Source organism: Exophiala bonariae (genome assembly GCF_035927105.1).
Source record: "Exophiala bonariae strain CCFEE 5792 chromosome Unknown scaffold_13, whole genome shotgun sequence".
Taxonomy (NCBI): domain Eukaryota; kingdom Fungi; phylum Ascomycota; class Eurotiomycetes; order Chaetothyriales; family Herpotrichiellaceae; genus Exophiala; species Exophiala bonariae.
In genome coordinates, this window is record NW_027042488.1 from 610097 (window position 1) to 630576 (window position 20480).

Consider the following 20480-nt stretch of genomic DNA (forward strand, 5'->3'; position numbering starts at 1 on the left):
ATATGGCACTGCGATGATTAGGTCACCTCATAAACTGTGATTGGTAACGGTAACAGGCGGGATTGAAGTTGAAGGAAAATGAATCATGGTTGGAGAAGGCCGATGGTTAGTGAGAAGGGATCAATGAGAAGGCGAGCTTGAGATAGAGTTGATCCTGTCATGTTGCAGTGTGGGCACACGTTGGCCACGACGGCAACACGAGGTTGGTAGTATTTGATTATCCAAACTAGACCTCTAGTCGAGGAGCACGACGGTTCATTGATTTAGTCACAAATATTTCGGACAAGTACGAAAGGTCCTTTGTACCGTGTTTTCGAGATTGCCATCAGATCACTGATCCGGCCTTCAAAATGCGGAGGTGGAGTACGTTGAAGGAGACTGAGGTACTCGGTAGAAAAGCATAGCAACGAGGAACAAAGCAATGAGCAGAAGCTAAGTGGCTTGTAGATGAATGCAACGATGGGATAGAGAAAGGGAGTTGGTCATGGAATGGGACGCTGATATGTAGGGTAGCAGTGGGAGAAATTAGGTGTATGTAACCTCATGGAGGAGAGGCAGAGGTTGGTTGTAACGCTGCTATCAAGGGCAACGGCAACGGCTGCCGTATCTCGCATTCCCTGCAACGCCTGCAGTGCAGCGAAGTGCCTGCCTTGGCCTGACAGTTTCCATGAGTCGTGGTTGCTTGTTCAATGGAGATGGAGAGATGAAGAGGAGACCATGATCCTCACGTGAGCTCTTTCCCCAGACATATGCCTGCTACTGTACATTCTACCTCCAGCTCCAGGGGCCTTGGGCCCTGGGATAGACTCGTGCTCACAGTTAGGTTAGCCGTGATACCCCTCCCGTAGATGTCCAGTTCTTTGTCTACAGATACTCCATATCCCCTCACGCCAGTCACCCTTCCCTCGACAATATCTCTATCCATATCAGATTAGAACCCCACAATAAACAAAAATGAATGATACCCTTGTCTCAAAGCCTTCCCATCAATGGCTAAGAGGCTGCTCCCTATCTCGCACGCCCTGTAGCTTGCCTTGAACATCCTGGACGTGGCCACCACTGCAGCTCTTGGTTAACTATCACTTTGTGTAACACTCGACCTCACTCGTCCCTCGGGCTTGACTCCTGGATGCTGCTGTTGCTCAAGAGTCAACACTCTATGCTACGATACCGATGTCACCACTCTATCATCCCTATCTCAGTCTGCTGATACCAATCTTGAGGGTTACCGTAGTTTGAGTGTCACCACGCGACACTTGACCCTCACCACTGGTGACTCCATCTACTTCTATAACCTTGTGCCCCATGGTCCAACGTGGTTTCGATTTTCTTCTTTCCCCAGAGCGCACTTACGAAGTACTTCGTATCTATTGTTGTTGGCCACTGAGTTTGGTCAAGATAAGACCTAAACCCACCTAGGTTACCCTGCTCCGACCCTTATTGCTGGCCCCCCGCCGCTTAAAGCCCTTAACCCTGCCACTCATCTTCCAGGCTCCGCTTTTAGTTGGAGAGCCGCAACCACTCGTCAATTTTTGGTCCTGCACTCCGCACCCGCAGTCGCATCCTGGTCTCGACTTTCGACTCTCTTGATCTCGAGACCTCGCACCGTACCGCAACCTCACGCGGTACACCCTTTCTCGTCTTCTTCTTCATCTCGAATTATTTCTTCCTCCTTCTCCCCCTCCTCCTCTCCTCACATCATGTCCGACGTCGCCGACGAAAAGATGGCCGCAGAAAAGACCTTGGGCACTACTGGCACCGAAACTCCTCCCAACTATGCCACTGAACACTCCCTCGACCACACTCGCAAGGCCGAAGGCAAGCCATGGATGTACAAGAGGCTCAAGCTAGGCCCTGTTGCACTGCCCGCGTATGCCAGTCCCAAGTTTCAGATCGTTTTTGTCGCCATCGTCTGCTTCTTGTGCCCTGGCATGTTCAACGCAGTCAACGGTCTCGGGGCTGCAGGTCAGGTCAATGCTCACGACATCAATAACGCCAGCACGGCCATTTACTCCACTTTCTCTGTTGTCGGTTTCTTCGCTGGCAGCATTGCCAACAGAATTGGTCTCCGTCTGACTCTGGGCCTCGGTGGCTTTGGATACGCTCTCTACATCGCCTCCATCCTCTCCTACAACCACAACCAAAATGCCGCTTTCCTCATCTTTGCTGGTGCCCTCCTTGGTGTTTGCGCTGGTCTCTTGTGGACGGCTCAGGGCGCCATCATGATGTCCTACCCACCAGAGAAGTCAAAGGGTCGATACATTGCCACTTTCTGGGGCATCTTCAACCTCGGCGCCGTTATTGGCGGCTTGATTCCTCTGGCCCAGAATATCCATTCCAAGGCCAACAAGGTCAATGATGGCACATATATCGGCTTCATTGTCCTCATGGCCCTCGGCTTTGCAATTACTCCCTTGCTTTGCAATCCTCGTTTCGTCACTCGTGACGACGGTTCCAGAATCATCATGATGAAGAACCCTACCTGGAAGTCCGAAATAACCGGCATGATGTCCGTTTTCATTTCCGACTGGTACATTGTCCTTCTGTTCCCCATGTTCTTCGCCAGCAACTGGTTCTACACCTACCACTTCCAGTGTGTCAACCTCCCCAAGTTCAACATCCGAACCCGGTCCCTCAACAGCGTCTTGTACTATCTTTCCCAGATCATCGGAGCATGGATTTTTGGCCTTGCCCTAGACTCGGAAAGATTCTCTCGCAGCACAAAAGCCAGGGCTGCCGTGGTCACCCTCTTCGTTTCCACTTTTGTCATCTGGGGAGGTGGCTACGATTTCCAGAAACAATACACCCGAACAGAGACCGATGCCGATGACTATGTCAAAATCGACTGGACTGATTCTGGTTACATTGGACCCATGTTCTTGTTCATGTTCTACGGTGCCTACGACTCAGTATGGCAGACAACCTCTTACTGGTAAGTTTTTATTTCCCCCTTGCTTTGCATGTCTGACCCTGACTGACAATTGTAGGCTTATGGGTTCTCTCACCAACAACAGCCGCAAATTGGCAAACTTCACAGGTTTCTACAAAGGCATCCAATCTGCCGGAGGTGCTCTTTCTCCCGTCCTCGATACCCAAAAGGTCTCCTACATGAACCAATTTGCTGCCAACTGGGGTCTTCTGGCTGGCTCTTTGATTGTCGCCGCACCCGTCATCTGGACAAAGGTCCAAGACACCACCGACATCGAAGAGGATCTCAAATTCTCCGATGAGACAATGGCCGACGTCGCCCCTATTTCTCCCATCGTTGGTGCAGAAGGCCAGATGGCTGAGAAGAATGCCGTTGTCCATTGAGGATCATTTTGACTGCACGAACCCATCCATTGCGGATTATCAATCGGTGTCAAGGCCAATGTATCCATGACAAGAATGCCAAGCGACTCATGGATGGAACGTATATGTTCAGCTGAGTGAAGTCCAAGCAGCAGAGTATTATGATGATACCAACAGTGGGCTCGGCTGGAGAAGTGGCTTGGGAGAGGCAGGTGGAGAGATAGACCCCTCGAAACCCAGAGTTCGCGCTAAGCAGCCGAGCAAAGCAAGCGTGCTTTTGATGATACCATGATGAGAATACCTCCTTCTTCTAATGTATGTACTTCGCCGGATTGGATAATGGTACATTCTTCCCTGTAATGAAATCTGATCAAATCCACTCGGCACGCCAATCGCTGTCTGTGCCTCTATTGTCATGATCGCCAACTAGTTTGCCGAACCCCTGTACAAAAAATACCGAGCTACATAATTCACAATTCGACCGGGCGACCCCTCCGTGGTACCAAAGTCGCATCCACTCACACACGTATTCCATCCGCTATCCGTAAATTTCGAAACCTCGCCTTCCAGACCACTAAGTAAATCAACGGTTCGAGAACCTGATTCGTGAGTTGTCAATGCCGGTGCTCTGGAAAGTGGCGACTTGGCAATTCTGTGCTAACGCGAGGCTAGTGACACCCCAAACGAACGAGGCTCCCAATAAAGGGGTTCACACACATTTTGGCTGTTCTCTTCAGGTTAGACGTTTAACATTCCACACAGAGCACGCAGGTAGTTTTCGGGTTCACTGGGAGTTTTCCCTTATCTCTTATACTGGTTGCGAAACACGGGTTGACAGAGATCAATCGTGTGTGTCCCATGGATGGCGGTATCGTTGATGGCGTGGAACTAGGTCGACGACATTTAATGTGAAAGAAAATTTGTTGTTGTTGTTGGAGAGGAGTATGATGTGGACTTCCTGCACGATTAGTGGTTGAAGTAGAGATTGCTTTTCAAGTTCGGTCGGGGAAAGACGAAAACGGGGGGATTGAATACCTGGTAGGTGAATCTACCTAGGGTGGGTAGCTAAGCCAGTTCAAAACGGGGTATCGAAGTAGGACAACACAATAATTCTGGACGGCGACATGCTGCATTATGAGCCCGATATCTACGCCACTTTCCAATGTCACAGATAAAAATCGTCCATTCATCACCGGCGATCCAGGCATGACCTAGGTTACTAACAACACCTCAGAGCCCGATCAACAAAAGAAAATAAGCTGCGGGTTGTCAATTCGAATCCTTCCTCAGGTTACTCTGCTCGGATTCGTATCCTCAGACAACCACAGCTGTATTAACGAATGCCAGAATCGGTTGTTCACAAGGCTGTTGTGGTGATCACTGCTGTTGCGGATCGTGTGCAGAACTAGCGTCGGATCCTCTGCTCATGGTTCTGCTGAGTCCGTCGTCATCATCAACACTGTCGATCTGCTCTGATTGTGTCGCCACACGATAGATGTCTCTGCGCTCTGTACCATTCCCATCACCGTATGAGAGTTGTGCCTCGTTGGTATGAGCAACATTGCCATCACCACCGCCAAAGAGAAGAGTAAAGTCCATAAATTCCGTGAGTGGGGAAGGCATCGATAGGGTCGCAGACTCAGGGTCGTCTGGTGGATCTGGGGAGGTGGGCTGCATCATCACTGGAAGGTGGAGAGCTGGCGTTGAAGAGCTTCGCATGACACGGCGTTCCATGGCGGGCACGGCACCTGCAACCACACTTTGCTTTTCAGCTTCAAGGGTCTGGCGTGCCTCGATGCCCAGCTGCTGTGCGTCCTTATCGTCATCATTCATGCTAAGTCGCAACCTGGCTCTGAGTTGATCAAGATTGCCGAATTGCTCCTCCAAAGCCTCCAATTGTTCCCGCTTTCGTTTTCGGGTATCGTCTTCTTCCACTTCGTTGACTTGATCATCATTTTCGCTGCCACCTAAAGCATAGTTCTGGATGAAATCTCTGCTGGCTTGACCGATGGCCTCTAGAGTGGTGCGCAGCTCGCGTTCGAGTGCTTTGCGATTGATGACTTGGACCCGCTTCTCGAGGAGTTCTTTGCATATTCAAGCTCTTCCTTATGATCAGACGGCTTTAGTGGGTAGCATACTTTGGCCTCTAGCTCATTTGCAGCCTCTTGGAGTGCTTGTCGCTGCGCCTCAGTCTTGTCTTTTATCGGAATGCCTGCCAGAAGAACATAGAGGAGGTGAATGGCTTTGTCGTCAAGACCCACTCCCACGATTCTCTTGTTGTGTATGGTCATGTTGTTGTTAGTATCTGTGTTTTCCATGCTTTGCATGCTGTCCACGCTATCTGTGTCATCCATGTTGTCCATGCTGTGCTTTGTGAGATGTTCTCATTGACAAGGGCGCGGGTTGATCAGATGCAGGAGACAAGGAAGGAGAGAGAGAAATCGGCGAAGATGGGCTAAGAAGGTACCTACCTAGTGGTCATGCCGAGAGGGAGTCAGATTGAGGCAGTGCCCAGGCGCAACGGTTTCCAAAAGCAACTTGCAGGGAAACGCGATCAATGAAACAACTTGGAGCAAGGCTTTGGAACCCTTGCAGACTGATTGTCACAACTCGGCATTGATTGCCGTGCCGATGAATGCGTTTTCTTGGTACCACAAACCAGTGCGAGTCTTTGGCTACCTGCATCATCACTAGCCATAAAGGGGTGGGGAGAATGGCTGCTTGCCATTGATAAAGTGAGTAAATGCGCCGACTTACAAGAGGACACATGCTCACGGTGGCTTCGAGTTTAAGGCATTTCGTGGATGGCGACTGCCATTTACATCCAGTGTCGTTCGTACCCTGACCTGAACAGCCCCATAGTCCTCGTTCACGTTGCGCTTCAACCTCCGAATCCCTCAGCAACTCTGCCAGCAAACTCAACATTGACCATCGTCTCAATCCTTCTCGAACCTCAGCTCTTGATCCCACACCCATTGTATACCATGCTTATGCACGGAATTTCTGGTACGCTGGCTCTGCTTTTCTCCTCATATCTTTCAATTGTTCCTGCTCGGACTTTCGTTTCCACCACCCGTGCCTTTTCTCTTATTTGAGCGAGTTTTGTTGATGGCATGTCGTGGTAGGAAACAGGACCACAGGCAGCGCAATTGCGAAGCCGTGATCAACCGTCCCTTGAATTCGTTGACCGCAACTGCTTTCGACTTTTGAACTCTGTAACCACCGAGAGCACGGAAAGTGGCGTCAGGAACCCGAGGAAGGGGTGTTATTGGATGAACATTGCCATTCCCAGTGGTGACATTCATCATACGCTTAGTAGAAGTAAGGCGCTGGGATCTGGGAAACTCCATTTGTTTTATGACCTGCACTTCAGAAGTTCCATCATCATCTGGAAGAAATTGATCAATGGTTGCGACCAAATCGGCAGTTAGCTCGACCTCATTCTCCTTTGCAATCTTTTCAGCCACTCTTCGCACAGCAGCATCGAGATGCGGTAGATGCTTGTTCTGGTAAGCAGGGTGTTCTTGCAACTTGGAGTATAACTGGTGTGTAATCATTGCCCCGATCTTGACCTCAGCATCTGAAGGATGCGAATTCTGGAGGACCACCATGACCTCATAGATTAGATCGCGAATCTGGATCTCAAGTAGAGATGTCATTCTGACAAGCTTATTCGAGACTTTTTGGAGACTGAATGAATGGGAACAGCAGTGAGAGTAATAGGATGTTCCCAGCCTTGCATTGGGATGGCGAGACTGTGTAGGCTTTGGAGTAGAGACTGACACGTAGAAGAAATCAAGCCGGTTCTGAGATGAAAGTGAGGAGAGGGATGGCTGGCGATACTTCTGAGGAAAGGCCTTTCAGCAGGACTACTAGGCCTGATCCTGGCTACTTGGAAGACTTGACTGGAACCTCATTGGCAATCGAAAAATGATTGCCGCAAGACAGCAGGTGCAAGCTTCTAACTTGGCACAGGATGGCCTCCGTCCACCCAATATCTGACAGGCGTTTCGTGCAATAAACCTGAGAGTTCGATCAAGAGGTGAAGAGCTCAGTGGTAGCTGATATTTCTGTCCCCGAAGACCGAAGAAGAAAATGTTCGATCAGGAAATCTGAAGGTTTGAATTCACGTCAGTTACCCGCTGCTTTTTCTTCTTTGGCTTTTCACTGTTCTGAACCTCGTCATAGTGCTGAATCAGGGCTCTCCGCGCAACGTCAAGGTTGGCAAGCGCGCTCTCACAAGCATCGTTCTTCACGGCCCGCGATTCTGCGCCAGTGGCTACAGAGCTTAATGCCCAGTCATCCTCCTCGCCCTCATCTTCAACGAGCTTGTCCAGCGCTGCTTTGGCCGCATGCACTGCCTGATTGAGTTTCTGCCTCGCCTCCCTTCCTTGCACGTACAACCTTTGCATGTTTGCGTGTTCTGTTGTCACTGGCAGCGGATCATGATTATGCTGGGCGGGCTCGCCATACTTGCGAATATAATAGTATGGAGGGTTGTGATCCGTCTCACGCGCGATGGTCATTTTGTATGGGCAATCCGTAGCGTTACTGACACGTTTTCGCTGACCTGTAGCAACATAGCTGCTCCGGTTGTTCGCGCGGGAACAGCAGAGATAGTAAGAATTGTAGTCTCCATCCTTGCCTCTTTTCCCTCTGGTGGCTATTCTCATCGAATATCCACGAGCTTGTGACCAGTCATTAATGTAGAGTAACAGGGCTTCGAAGCTGGTAAAGCGACGATTCTGGGGATTGGAGAAGGTCTGGTAGTGCTGGTCCTCTGTGGGTTGAAGGTTGGGTGTCGCGATCTCACCTTGGAAACGCGGTTGGATGAGTGGTGTAATGGGGATTTCATGTGCTGGCGGAAGGACTGTCTGCTGAAGAACCGGCGGTTGTAGGACTGAGGGTTGGAAGTCAGGGTGTATGGCATGAAGGCCATCCATGATGACGACCAGGATTCGAAGCAGGTTAGCCCGAAGAATAGGTGGGTGCACGGAAGTGGTGCGGTGATTGAAGCATTTTGTTATTATGCGGAAAATCGAGGTGAGGGACGCGGTCGACTGTTAGTATGACGAACCACTGGGGTACGACGCTAGCGAAGTCCTTAAATACTACTACTCTGCATATGGAATAGTCAGTTCTTGGCACAGACGACAAGTCTCCAAGTTAGGAAATCATTCATGACCAGCCTGAGGCTCCCGTTTCCAGTATTGGTTTGCAGAGATCTAGGAACAGTTTGTCTAGGTATGGTGTTTAGTTGATACACCCCCCACTTGTCGCTTGGCACTTAAAGATTCAATACATCGTGCTTCTGAGCCATATCAGCCCTTCATCTGAGCGCACTTTCAAGGGAGTGTACAAACGACATACTGCACGCTGTACCTGCATTGTCAAAGTCCTACTCGTCTGCCTTTGACTTACTTTATACTCAGGGAAACTCCCTCTGCGCTCCATGGTCATTGAACATATAATACGGTTCACCATCATGATCTTTGGTGTATTTAAGTCATCAGAACTAGACTTAAAGAATCTAGGTTTCAGAAGCGCTTCCCAGAAAGATCAATTTCGCAAAAATGATAGTGTGGGAAACCGTCTGCTTTGCCAGCAACCCCTCCATCTACCGCCTTTGCCTTCAGCTCAACTCGTTGCTAGTATCCAAGCTTTTAGCTCACGCTTCTTGCTAGAAACCATCGCTCCAGCTCGCCGCTGCCGTCAAAACCCACACTTGGAGGCATAAGGTAGATCGATGAGGCTTGGTGAGGGCCGTCTGAGCTCCTCTTTGTCCAGACCACACTGATTGACGGGACGATAAATGGTATGGTTGGGGTCCTTGGCGCTGCGTAGCTTGCCAATGCCCGTGTGCCAGGACATGACTGCCCGTGTACCAGGATTTGACTTCGTCGAATTGCGCGTCACCCTCTGTCAACCCTGCTGACCTCTCCCAATCCTCATCTGATTCCCACTTTCTTTTGCGAGATGGCAGACCTGCGTTTCCCCTCTCTTTCTCTTGCTCGCCGCTTTTCGATGATTCCATCTTCTCGGCAGCGTCAGCCAGCTTCTTTGCGGCCTCGGATGCCTCGGAGATTGCTTTTCCTCGTTCTATTCCGAGCCTGAGGTTTTGTCTTCGCTTAATGAATTGAGCCTTGCTCGTCGAGATGCTCTTTGGGCTTGGATAGTGGATCGTCATAGAGCTTTCGATTTCATTGCGAATATCATGTATGAGCATAGATCGCTCGTCCGTGAGGTTGCATTCAAGATCGGCTGTCGCCTCTAATAGCTCTAGCAACAACCGGCCGGTCTCTGCGAGAAATTCAGGCATTTTGCTCCTGCACAGGTGTAAGCAATCGTGTTGTGGAGGCAGAATTCACTCCTACAATGGCAGATGATCCCGCGGGCAGAACAAGCTCGCTGTCAAAATGTAGTGTTGGTTATGGCTAGTCTGAGAGTCTTGAAGAAGGTCGACGATGGGAGATGGAGAGGTAATGAGTGAGCGTAAATACTCTATAGTGGTTGGGAGCAGAGTCAGGTTATGAGGGAATTGAACGTTGATTCACGTGTTGGAATGAGGCTGACATTGAGTTGTGTTCCTATCATCTTTGGTTCAACGTGTAAGTCTTGCTAAACTCTCGAGAAGCATGTGATAGAAGTCGCTGGAAGCAGTCGCTGGTTCTGCTTTAGCTCCTTCAAATAACCCTTCCTTTGCCGATCTCTGTCTAGGTGTGCTCCAGAAAATCATTGACATAATGACCCCCGAGCCGTCTTGCAAAAACACCAAAAGCCGATGATCGCGTTTCATTTCTTGAGCTTCGCACACAGAGTCTGAATGCCATCAATATGCTTCTGCAACTCCTCCTCAATCTCCTCGACCTTCTTAATCTCGCGATCACGAGTCACCTCCATGACCGTCCGATCTAGTGGAACTGCCAATTCATGATCATGCAAGTGTTGATTTTTGATAGACTCCTCCATGTTTCGTAGACGCAATTGGGCTTTCAAGATGTAGTGGAGACCCAGCTTTCGGCGTTCCATGATTCGTTTCTTCAGCTCAGCTCGTCCTTTTGCCTGTTGATCTCGCTCTTTGAGTACTTCGTTCGGCTTCTCCTTGGTTTTTGTGTTGCCGGGAGTCTTCGATCTGGGTATTATTGGTAGTTTGTGTTCTGGAGATGAGCCTGGATCTTCTGTCACGGTAGACATGATGACAGGAGATTGAGTGAGTGATTCAGTCTTCCCATAGTCCGCCATGGTTGCTGATGTGTCCGTTTAACCAAAACCTTGTAGATATGTATAGACAGAAGAAAGTGAAAGAAGAAATTAAGAGAAGTCGTGGATTAGTAGACTACGATTTGAGATTAGTTTCAATCATAACCAAGCTTCCAAAAAGCCTGCAAGTACCTCGTATAAAGTACAAAGAGCACCGTCGTCAGAGAAGGATTATTTGGACCTCTTGCGAGGGCTGGAATCATGTAGAAGCTCCTACCCGTAGGCAACAAAGACCCAATTTGATTGAGCGCGAAGACCTGTGAGCTTTGTTGTAGCCGCGATTGTGACCTAAGACATTAAAGGGTACTTGCAGCCTTGCACAACTATCCCAACAATGGATACTCTCCTGGCCATGATAGAGGTGACACCGCTCTATCAGCTTTATTAGAGCATCCAAACAACTCATACATTCCTGTCCATTCCAGATCCAATCCAATTTCCCAATCCCTCATTCACGACTAACTTTTTGAGCTAGTCAGAGACCGGAGCCAATCGTGAGTAATGCTCGGTATCACTCACTCCTCCATATCTTTCAGCAAACCCAGCATTTCTTCGGCCTCCTTAACTAATTCCTCTTTTCGATGATTCTTGTGAAGATTGGTCAGACTGTTCACCATATTCGATCTTGACCGGAAATTGGCGAGTCTGCAGCGTGAAAGGAGGAATAGGCTCTTTGATATCTGGCTGAAAGTTGTCAGTAAAGATGGTATAGCGACTAAGCACAGAATATTCCCCAACGGAAAAGAAAAAAAGAGATGGACACTTACCACCCTTAAGTTAGCCTAGAAATTGGTGTGCTCCAAGGCGTCTTATTTTTCCGAAATGCAGGGAAAATGAAGAGTGAGGGACACATGAAGACTTCCAGCTAGATCGGGTGGTCGAGGTTCCGCGGAAACTGTGTTGGCACAATGTTTGAATACCTGTGTGTTAGATCTAACTGGGCCAGCTGCAGATGTAGAGCACCTTGTCCCCAGAAATAATATGCAGTCCTGCGTCTATATTCTGACAGAAGCTTATCCATTGTCATTCTGGCCTGCATACTACCCGTGTACCAGTAGACCGTAGTCCACATTCAAAATCCGCCACCTTGCACGTTGCCGTTGCCGTCGCCGAGTAATAGCAAGGCATAGCCTCCAAGCCGATATGTCAGTAGTGAAAGATCAGGCTGTGTTTTTTTCCAGAGTGTTCAGGTGCCTATTGCGATGCACACCATGGTTCGTTAATCTGAGCATGTAACTAGGCTTCTAGTCAATTCTCCGACTAAGAAACTATAACAGGCCAGTTTGTAGCTGCTTTGTTGTATTGTTACCATATAGAGGCGAAGAACAGAGCGTGATAAGCGACGTAGGTACGTTTGTTCTAAGAATACTGCGTAACGTGCTTTGGAGTAGCTACGCACGCAATATCAATCACAAAGCAGATAGACTTGGAAGTGAACGAGCATGAATTTTGTACTCTACAGCACAGTAGTTTGCTACCTCCAGATTTGAGAAACTGTGTGGTTTCTTTGTCCTCCGCCCTTCAACAATTTCTCACACCATGAAGCTGACAAATTCATCCATGAGCTTTCTGCAGTATTCAATGTCAGATACAGATCATCCAAAGGCTGACGTTTGTTGTCAAGACCATGTTCGAGACTCTGGCATTTGTAAGGAAATACGTTGCCTAGGGTCTAGGTTGGCTTTCCGCCAAAGCCACTGCCACTCGACAGAGTCGAATACTTTGGCAATCGTGAAATCAGGCTGAAGATAGTGATCTCCCATTCGTTGCTTAGGAACATGAAGAACGAGGTGGGACCCCAAGGATTACTTGGCAAGTGCGGTGGTGCTCGTTCCCCACGAACGAACACGAACATCTGAGCAATCATTCCAGCTGAATATGTGTCAACGGTACGATTTCCATTGAGGCTGAGCGAGCAGCATATAACTGTATCGGCTTTCAATATGGCGTATGAGAAATACCGCTTGGATATTGGGTACCGATGGCTGAAGGTGTCATGTCTGGTGGTCCTTTACCTGGAGCATTCGTGAAAAGGGCTCCTTTGCGTCCCACGGATAAAAATCGAAAACAGGGTGTATCTTAGGCGAGCGTCATGAAAGATCATAAACGACTCACGGAATACGCGACCATGTTCTAACGCACCCGAGTTGCAGATGGATGCGATGCTTCAAGGATCACCATCAGCCCTACCATTGCTGTGGAACTATAAGATCCCATTTGCCTCCTCAGCCTCCTGATTTCGAGAGTCACGTCGTCTCAAGTCTCGACCCGCATTCGCTGTTCCTTGATTGCACTGAAAAGCGGTCAAGAAATTCTCAAGGATGATCTTTAATGCTATTTGTTTATGTTTTGCCTTGCTTTCCCCGGCAGTTGACGCCGCCTACCTGAAAAATCCATCTGACACTCCCAAGAACGTGAAGCGAAGAGGACGTACCTACCAAGCGAGTGATACTGATAACAATTTCCATCGATTCCCTGTTGTCAGGCAACAGCCGCAGTTCCACAAACGCCAGGAACCAACCGGAACACCGTTCGGATTCTATGAAGGCCTCCCTCACTTGGATCTCGGCATAGGCAACAGTGATCCACCCCAGCACACAAGAGTTCTGCTAGACACTGGAAGCTCAGAACTCTGGGTCTACACTCCAGCACTCCGCGATGATGGTACCTGTAAGTACCTACGGAGGCAGGACCATTATTTTCTGCAACTTCCGTAGTGGGGGCCACTCTCTCACGGTTGATTGGCTTGTTCATCTTTGACAGAGACTGACCTCAGTAGATGACCCAAACCTGTCGACATCGGAGCAATGCTATCTGGCACCAACGTTCAACATCACTTACCTCGACGGTACAGACATTGACGGCTTCTACTGCACCGAGATCATTCAAGTTGCGGACCTCACTGTCACCAACATGACCATTGGCGTGCCACAGACAGCAGTCGGTGACGCCTCCGGAGACTATGGCATTCTCGGTCTCTCATTCAAGACTGGACAAGGACCGGAGGAAAAGCATTCGACTCTCGTTGACGCGATGTTCGAGGAAGGCTTGATCCCAGCTCGTGCGTATGGCATCTTCCTCAACAAGGCAGGTGAGTTGAAATGTGCCAATTTGATCTAATCTACTTCACGAAGCACAGCTAATCGACATGGAGCATTCAGATTCGGAAAATGGAGAGATCACCTTCGGTGGTGCAGATCTCAGCCTCGTGGTTGACGAAGAACTATCTCTCCTATCGATGCTCAAGACTGAGGATCCATCAGAGCAGCAAATCCTCACTCTGTTGACCGCTGTCAACTCCAACGAAGTTGATGTCCCGGTCCTCCTCGATACCGGCACACCAATCAGCATCTTACCACCAGAGGTCCTCAACGCCTTGGTCGAAGAATTCGCGTTCACAGAGTCTACCGACAATCCAGGAATGATCGAAGCCCCATGCAGTATGGCAAACGAAACAACGACAGGACTCACGTTCACATTCACCGATTCCGCGGATGCGGAGAATCAGGTCACCATCATGATGCCGTGGTCTGAAGCTATTCGCCCGGCCGGCGATAGCGCGTGCGCTTTTGTTTTCAGGGCGGGCGACACTTATATCATGGGCCAGACATTCTTGCAGTCCACGTACTTATTCGTGGATCTGGATGAGTTCACCATCGGCTTGGGCCAGGCGAATTGGGTGTGAGTGGGGAGTGAGTCTATTTACACTGAGGGTCAAGCAAATGGGAAGATATGGGTCAGGGGTGTGGGGTCAGTTGGTAAGTAGTAAAGGTTAGGAGCAGATGGATACACAGCAGATATTTGCGGAATATCTTGTTTCAACACACTTGTATCGCACCTGGTAAAATCAGGCGGCCTGGTTTTAGTTCAGACTTTCTTTGATAGTTATGCGGAGCAAGCATCGCACAACTCTTGACCAGGCCGTGGAAAAGTAATAGGATATTAGGGTGCCCATCCACCTACGGCTAGGTTGAAATCACCGACTCCTGATCCCTGAGATCTCGAGAGCCTCAAAAGCAATCCGTTCACTCGTACCTTGTCTCATGAGAAGGGGCTCGAAACTAGGTGTGCTATTGAGGGACTTTTCCTCCAAAGTGGATCCACGAGACACGTTGCTACAATTAGCAAGTCCACGGCACAGGCATAGCACTTGGTACCAAAGTAGAGGAACAATTCAGTATGGAAGAAATGATTTTAATGTAGTATCGATTATACATAACTTAAGACCTGGGGTATTCTGTGTTAAATATACTGATTCCATCTTCGTGGGTATCTGTCTCCCCTATCGAGCAATAATGCAAGACCATCGGTTAACATAATCACCCCTGACACGGGTGTGCATTCCGGAACACCAAATGAACACCGCCACAAGAAAAGAGATAAAGGGATGGAGGTCTGGCTTCCCATCGATGGCCTTATTAACTCGTACTGATAGAGGCATCTTATTCAACATCCTTCTCCTTTCCCCGCACGAGGCCTACTTGCTCCGCAACATCAATACCAATGCCTTGTGGTTTCGAGTCTACACTGCCACGGGTATTGGTACGTATCATGTCGTCGCGTTCTTCTCCTAGTCCTAAGCCTAGTCGATCAGTACCAATGCTGAAAGCAGTAAGTGATCCAGGATTCAAATCTTCCGCAAGATCGTGTGCCAAGTGGGTTGGTGTGTTGACTCCAGAAGACATGGCGTCAGGCTCGGCGGTCAGAGATATTGAGCCTCGGGTACTGAGGAAGGATGAGGGCTGGGTATTCGTATCACCTTTTGCAGACACCATTTTCGTAGAGCTCGGACTGGTCGTCAATACATCTGCAATCTTCGCGCTTAGGGATGTCATGTTACTGGTGTGGCTATCCGCACGATCTAGTTCGCCACGGGTCCTAGCCTTCTCAATCTCTGCCATGAGAGTAGGGTCTTCGTCTTCGAGATCATCTTCATCACTACCGTCGAAAAATCGATCACTCCACCGCGAGCTGTCAGATCTGGCCAACCTCGACAATGCTGCTCGACTAGAACTCATGTTGGAGAAGCCAGTAGCATTCGAAGGTGTGGTGAAGGTGCCCGCATTCTCACCAGTGGCGCTGACCTTGCTGACGAGCTCAGAGATATCGTCACGAGACTCACGGATCTCAGAATCAGTACGGCCTGGACGTTGCTGAACTTCTTCTCGAATCTTCCAGTGTGCATGGAGTTTATGCATATCCCCATGCGCGCCATCCATTGCAGGTGGTAGGGCAGCTGTCGCGGGAATATCAGTCGCGCTGCGCGACCGCTCTAATTCATGTTTGTCAATCTTGCCAATTTCGGAGTCTTCCGCGGGAAGATCTGTCTGCCCCAGAACTTCTTCGCCCGTCGCCAGCACTGCCTGGTCCGCCGCTTTTGCACGCTCAACAGGAGCCTCATCCTCGTCACGAGTCTGTGCGCTGGCAGTGTACCCGAAATGGGTGTCACACACGTGCTTAACAACAGGCCACCCGTAAGCATTCGCAAACATACGACGGACGATCATGTTGTTGTGAGCATCTGGCTCTAGACGAACCAGAACCTTCCGCCATGAAAGATCTTTGTGGTAGGCCCTGGCTATCTTCTCCTCAATTTTCATTGGTCCAACACTCGGTTGTGCCATTGATGTTGAATGACTCGACTCGGCCGGCTCAGGTTCCGTTGGAGATTTAGGTACGACAGATTGTTGCGAACCGTCTCGTGATGAAGACCGTCTCATCATCAATGTTCGCTGTCGTTTGGCAGGAGGAGGTGGAATATCTTGAGGGTGATACACTCGGTCGTGATGGATTGTTCTTGGTCTTGCTCCGGGGTCGAGGATAAATTCGCGTGAAGGCAGAGGTGGGTTGAGCAGATCTCCAGCAGATTCAAAGAATGTAGTCCTTGGAGGAGCTTCGACATCTCCATTCTCGGAATTGTTGGTATAGAGGGAGGAGCCGCGGACGAGACCTTTCGGTCGATCACCCTGTTCATCGGTGCTACCACTATCTTGTGAATTGCCACGTGAGCTTTCAGGTTCTGAATCGTGGTGATGGCTGTGATGCATTGTCTGCCCGCGGCGATAGATCTTTTGGATTTTCCGTGGACTTTTTGGGGGCGCCTGTTTACCGGCTTGTGGTTTGAATAGATTCATGAGCCCAGACCAAAGATTAGGGCCAGAACCAGTTGGTGAATCCTCAGCATCGCCAATTGGTGACGACGGTTTATCAAGAAATTGACTTTCCCTTGGCTCAAACCTTTGGTCGTAATCAAAACCCTGACTTGCATCTGCCTGCGGAACAGCAGCCTCAGGATCGGGAGAAGTTTTGCCAGGTCGGTTGCCTTCGTCACCACTATCGCCAAACAGGTCATTCCAGGTAAGAGGCTTTCTTGAAGAACTCGCATTTTGACCTGTCATTTCAGCCCACCCCCAGCCCACCATGGTCCCGACAAGCCCGTTTTCTCTGCGCGCCTTGTCAACACGGCCGAGACCCCTGTAGTCAAGGAATAGAAGACATGATGTGCGTAATGGAACGATCCCATCGTTGACGACATTTGAGTAAACAGTACGATTTCGAAACTTTTTCAAAGCAACGTGCGCCGGCCCCGTGGGAAGGATTCGGAGCAGAGGTTTTGCACCCGGGTCCGGCTCCTTCTCAGCCTTTTGCGACTCAGTGGTAAGGCCACCAATCACAGCGCCCCATCCACTCTTTGCAAGTGTAGGTGCACGCCATGTCAGACCAAGATCCTGACCAGTTCGCCCAACAAGCCCAAAGTCCAACGCAAATTTGACATACATGGGATTTTCATTACTGAGACCAAGAAACGGAGACGCTAGGGCAACGAAGTTGACGGGTTTGATTAGGTCGAAGAATTCCGGAGAATGTTTCTGAATGTAGGCGATAGCATAAGTCTGAATCAAGCCGCCGAGGGAGTGACTGATGAAGGAAATGCTTGTAATCTTGTAAGGCAACTTTTGGTCCTTGTGATTTTCATCTTTGACGATGCTGCTGTGTTTGTGTGTCGGCCGATTGCCATCCACAGAGGATGGTTTGGAGCCCGTCAAAGTCTTTGAGATGGTCTTTGATATCGAGCTTTTGACGGGTAGGTATGGTTGATCTGGATACGTGAGGGAAAGGACGTATTTAGCGAAACGTTTCCCGAGGTATTGGATACCACGTTCCGTCTTCACGGCATTTCCATTAAAACCTCGAACAATAACCTGCTCTTCTTCGTCTTCTTCGTCTTCCTCGTGTTTTGTGGCTGATACCTCAGGATTTGACTTGGACCTGTGATCAACAGCGTCCCGGGCGAACTGGTTGGACTCGGCAATGCGTCGCAAACGAATATCAGCTCTTCTCTTCCTGGACGCTTCTTGTGCCTCCTTGGCAGCTGTGTCAATGCTCTCTTTCAGATAGAGCATATCGGCACCCAAATTGCTATGGAGACCGTGAGTAAGCAGAACGAGATGTATCTTTTTCTGTTTGCGCTGTTTCCTGTCATCTTTCTCCTCGGCGTCACGCTTGTCGCCATGTTGAGGACCCTCTTGCACATTTACATCACCATCTTTCTCCCACTCCGGAAAGGGAGGCGTACTCCATAGCGAATCGGTATCATCGATAAAGAGTCGGATGGCCTTGGAAAAGACCCCTCTTGGTTGACCTGTGGCCTTTACGCGGCTATGTTGATGGTCCTCTAGCTTGGCCGGAGCACCATGTCCTGACCCGATGACTCCATGGAAGCCTAGGTCCACCGATTTTTCGTCTCGGCCAACCAGCAGCTCGTAGTGGACGGCAGCACTGGTAGAGAAAATGACCTGAGATGCCACTTCAATTACCCAGGTGAAGGACTTCCTATCAGGCTTCCCATTGTCTTGTCTGGCGCCGGTAGTGTTATGAGCATCTTGTCTTACTTCTTCAGGAACGGTCAGTTGAGCCGACCAGGAGCCTCCGGCTTTGAGTTGGGGCTCGAATTCTGGAGAGCCTTCTTCCTTGACCCTTTCATGCTTCTTGTACGGATGATATGTTGAAGGGTAGCAAGCTACATAGAGTGTATAAGGACCATGGAGGTAAGCGGCCCTCAGCGGAATGGCGGCAGTGTTCTTGATCTTGACATACAGCTGCGATGGGGGCGGAAGGATGCGGTCAAGGCTGGGGGTGTATGTCAAGGTATATCTGCGGTCGACGTCAGCGAGGAGAACGGTGAGGAGGTGCATACTGCTGGCTCACCTTACAACCTCACCAACCTTGACCGAGCCCGTCTGATGAATGAGGAGCATGGCGGCAGGACCGTGACATGTGCTGATACGACTCACGGGTCAGGAGTCGAGTTCTGGATTTGTTACCGCTGGATGGAAGATAGGTGTTCTTCTGCGAGATTGCACAGATGGGCCATGTCGAGGTGTAAGCGGTCGGTGACTTCAGAAAATACACGCCCAGATTGTACAGAGGGTAGAGGCGGTGCACACACGACACTGCATTGCACAAATGGCAAAGGTAATGGATGAGATGGGGTTTGTGATTTATGACATAACCGAACCCGTGAGCCAACCATTTTAGGCTTAACCTGAGGCTAGCGGTAACTTACTTCGTAGAGATAACTTTGATTACTGTTAGCGGCTCGGCGGCTCTTTAAGTGCTCGGTCCGCCATAACGTAGATAAATGATAAGGCTACAGTTCCCAGGTACGACAAAGCTGCTTGTCGATCAATGTTTCGTCGAACAAACATTTTTCAGGGAGTGTCCGCCACCCTTGCAACAACCTTGAAGCCAGTCACCTTTGCCTGGTTCATGAGGGGTACACCTTCCTGGAGCATGCCCACCAAGCCATTCGCAATCAGATGTACAGGATGGCTTTTCACCAAGTCTCTTTCAATCAAGTCCTCCACCAAGCTGGTGAACATTGTCGCAAATTGAAAATTCTCCTTACTTGCTGGATAATGCTTGCCAAACTTGTCGAATGACTCTCCAGCGAATGTTACCAGTACACTGAAACTGTGTTTCACATCTGTCCGAGGGATGCTGTTGAAGAGGATCGTTCCATACTTTTTATCGTCCCCAGGATCTATCGAAAGAGCTTCCATGCAAATCTTGACACCATCCTTGGAACCGACAGTATCGAAGACTAGCTTAAGTTTGCCTTTGGTGTACTCGCGTATTTTCTGGCCACAGTCAGGCTCGCGGTAATCGAAGACGGCTTCAGCACCGCGAGATTCGCAAAGCTCAAAGTTACGCGGCGAGCAGGTTGTCAGAACTGTGTAACCGGCTCTATCAAATGGTTTGGTTAATATAGTGTTACAGCACGAACACGAGTCAACACTTACAGTGTCAGGAATTGGATGGCCAATGTTCCGGCGGATGAACTTCCACCATAAATCAAAATATATTCTTTTTCGTCCTCTGTGATACCACGAGAGATAAAATCCTTTGAAGTTGGGAGCCTGAGTTTCATCTCCTGGAAAAGGCCCTGACCACATGTTATTGCGCTTGCTCCGATCGTCGCAGCATCTTCGAAGGTCCACTTTTCAGGGATCTTGATACAGCAGTCACCGACAACAGCAATGATCTCAGCCCATGCACCATCCTCTGGCTCATTGAAGTTTGAACCGTGGGCAAAGCCACAGACCCTGTCACCCTTCTTCAATGCCTTGGTGACATCTGGACCAATCTCCAACACTACTCCAGCAAAATCACTACCAAGGAGACCGTTGACAGCTGATCGGCGGGTAGCGATGGATTTGGCGTCTGTAGGGTTGAGTCCTATCGACACGCAAGATACGAGTAAGTAACCTGGACGTACTCGGGGAGTTGGACGATTGTTGACGAGCTCGGCGCGATCGCCGGTCCATATCACGGCCTTCATAATACTCTGACTTTGGCGGGGGCAAATGCTTTCAGAGAAGCAAGAGTGACTGCCCTGAATTGATTCACGTTATATTCTCGACATTCTG

General features: G+C 49.5%; 9 protein-coding genes across 9 annotated transcripts; 2 read left to right on the top strand and 7 right to left on the bottom strand.

The window, feature by feature from the left end:
* Nucleotides 1-1700: 1700 nt before the first annotated feature.
* On the top strand, nt 1701-3312 carry LTR84_002524 (uncharacterized protein; the record flags this gene model as incomplete). The annotated part of the gene is made up of 2 exons (XM_064846134.1): nt 1701-2932; nt 2988-3312. 2 exons carry the CDS (start codon nt 1701-1703, stop codon nt 3310-3312), a joined length of 1557 nt encoding a protein of 518 aa, XP_064706359.1.
* A 1356-nt stretch (nt 3313-4668) lies between these two features.
* LTR84_002525 (uncharacterized protein) lies at nt 4669-5645 on the bottom strand (the record flags this gene model as incomplete). The annotated part of the gene is made up of 2 exons (XM_064846135.1): nt 4669-5364; nt 5430-5645. 2 exons carry the CDS (start codon nt 5643-5645, stop codon nt 4669-4671), a joined length of 912 nt encoding a protein of 303 aa, XP_064706360.1.
* Nucleotides 5646-6329: 684 nt separating this feature from the next.
* On the bottom strand, nt 6330-6950 carry LTR84_002526 (uncharacterized protein; the record flags this gene model as incomplete). The annotated part of the gene is made up of 1 exon (XM_064846136.1): nt 6330-6950. One exon carries the CDS (start codon nt 6948-6950, stop codon nt 6330-6332), a length of 621 nt encoding a protein of 206 aa, XP_064706361.1.
* Nucleotides 6951-7394: 444 nt separating this feature from the next.
* LTR84_002527 (uncharacterized protein) lies at nt 7395-8679 on the bottom strand (the record flags this gene model as incomplete). Its single annotated transcript, XM_064846137.1, has 2 exons — nt 7395-8351; nt 8674-8679. The coding sequence occupies 2 exons, from the start codon at nt 8677-8679 to the stop codon at nt 7395-7397; spliced, it is 963 nt and encodes a 320-aa protein (XP_064706362.1).
* A 292-nt stretch (nt 8680-8971) lies between these two features.
* On the bottom strand, nt 8972-9610 carry LTR84_002528 (uncharacterized protein; the record flags this gene model as incomplete). The annotated part of the gene is made up of 1 exon (XM_064846138.1): nt 8972-9610. The coding sequence occupies one exon, from the start codon at nt 9608-9610 to the stop codon at nt 8972-8974; it is 639 nt and encodes a 212-aa protein (XP_064706363.1).
* Nucleotides 9611-10083: 473 nt separating this feature from the next.
* On the bottom strand, nt 10084-10533 carry LTR84_002529 (uncharacterized protein; the record flags this gene model as incomplete). Its single annotated transcript, XM_064846139.1, has 1 exon — nt 10084-10533. One exon carries the CDS (start codon nt 10531-10533, stop codon nt 10084-10086), a length of 450 nt encoding a protein of 149 aa, XP_064706364.1.
* Nucleotides 10534-12872: 2339 nt separating this feature from the next.
* On the top strand, nt 12873-14236 carry LTR84_002530 (uncharacterized protein; the record flags this gene model as incomplete). Its single annotated transcript, XM_064846140.1, has 3 exons — nt 12873-13221; nt 13331-13642; nt 13686-14236. 3 exons carry the CDS (start codon nt 12873-12875, stop codon nt 14234-14236), a joined length of 1212 nt encoding a protein of 403 aa, XP_064706365.1.
* A 757-nt stretch (nt 14237-14993) lies between these two features.
* LTR84_002531 (uncharacterized protein) lies at nt 14994-18809 on the bottom strand (the record flags this gene model as incomplete). The annotated part of the gene is made up of 2 exons (XM_064846141.1): nt 14994-18705; nt 18760-18809. The coding sequence occupies 2 exons, from the start codon at nt 18807-18809 to the stop codon at nt 14994-14996; spliced, it is 3762 nt and encodes a 1253-aa protein (XP_064706366.1).
* A 453-nt stretch (nt 18810-19262) lies between these two features.
* LTR84_002532 (uncharacterized protein) lies at nt 19263-20392 on the bottom strand (the record flags this gene model as incomplete). Its single annotated transcript, XM_064846142.1, has 2 exons — nt 19263-19797; nt 19854-20392. The coding sequence occupies 2 exons, from the start codon at nt 20390-20392 to the stop codon at nt 19263-19265; spliced, it is 1074 nt and encodes a 357-aa protein (XP_064706367.1).
* Between the last annotated feature and the right edge of the window lie 88 nt (nt 20393-20480).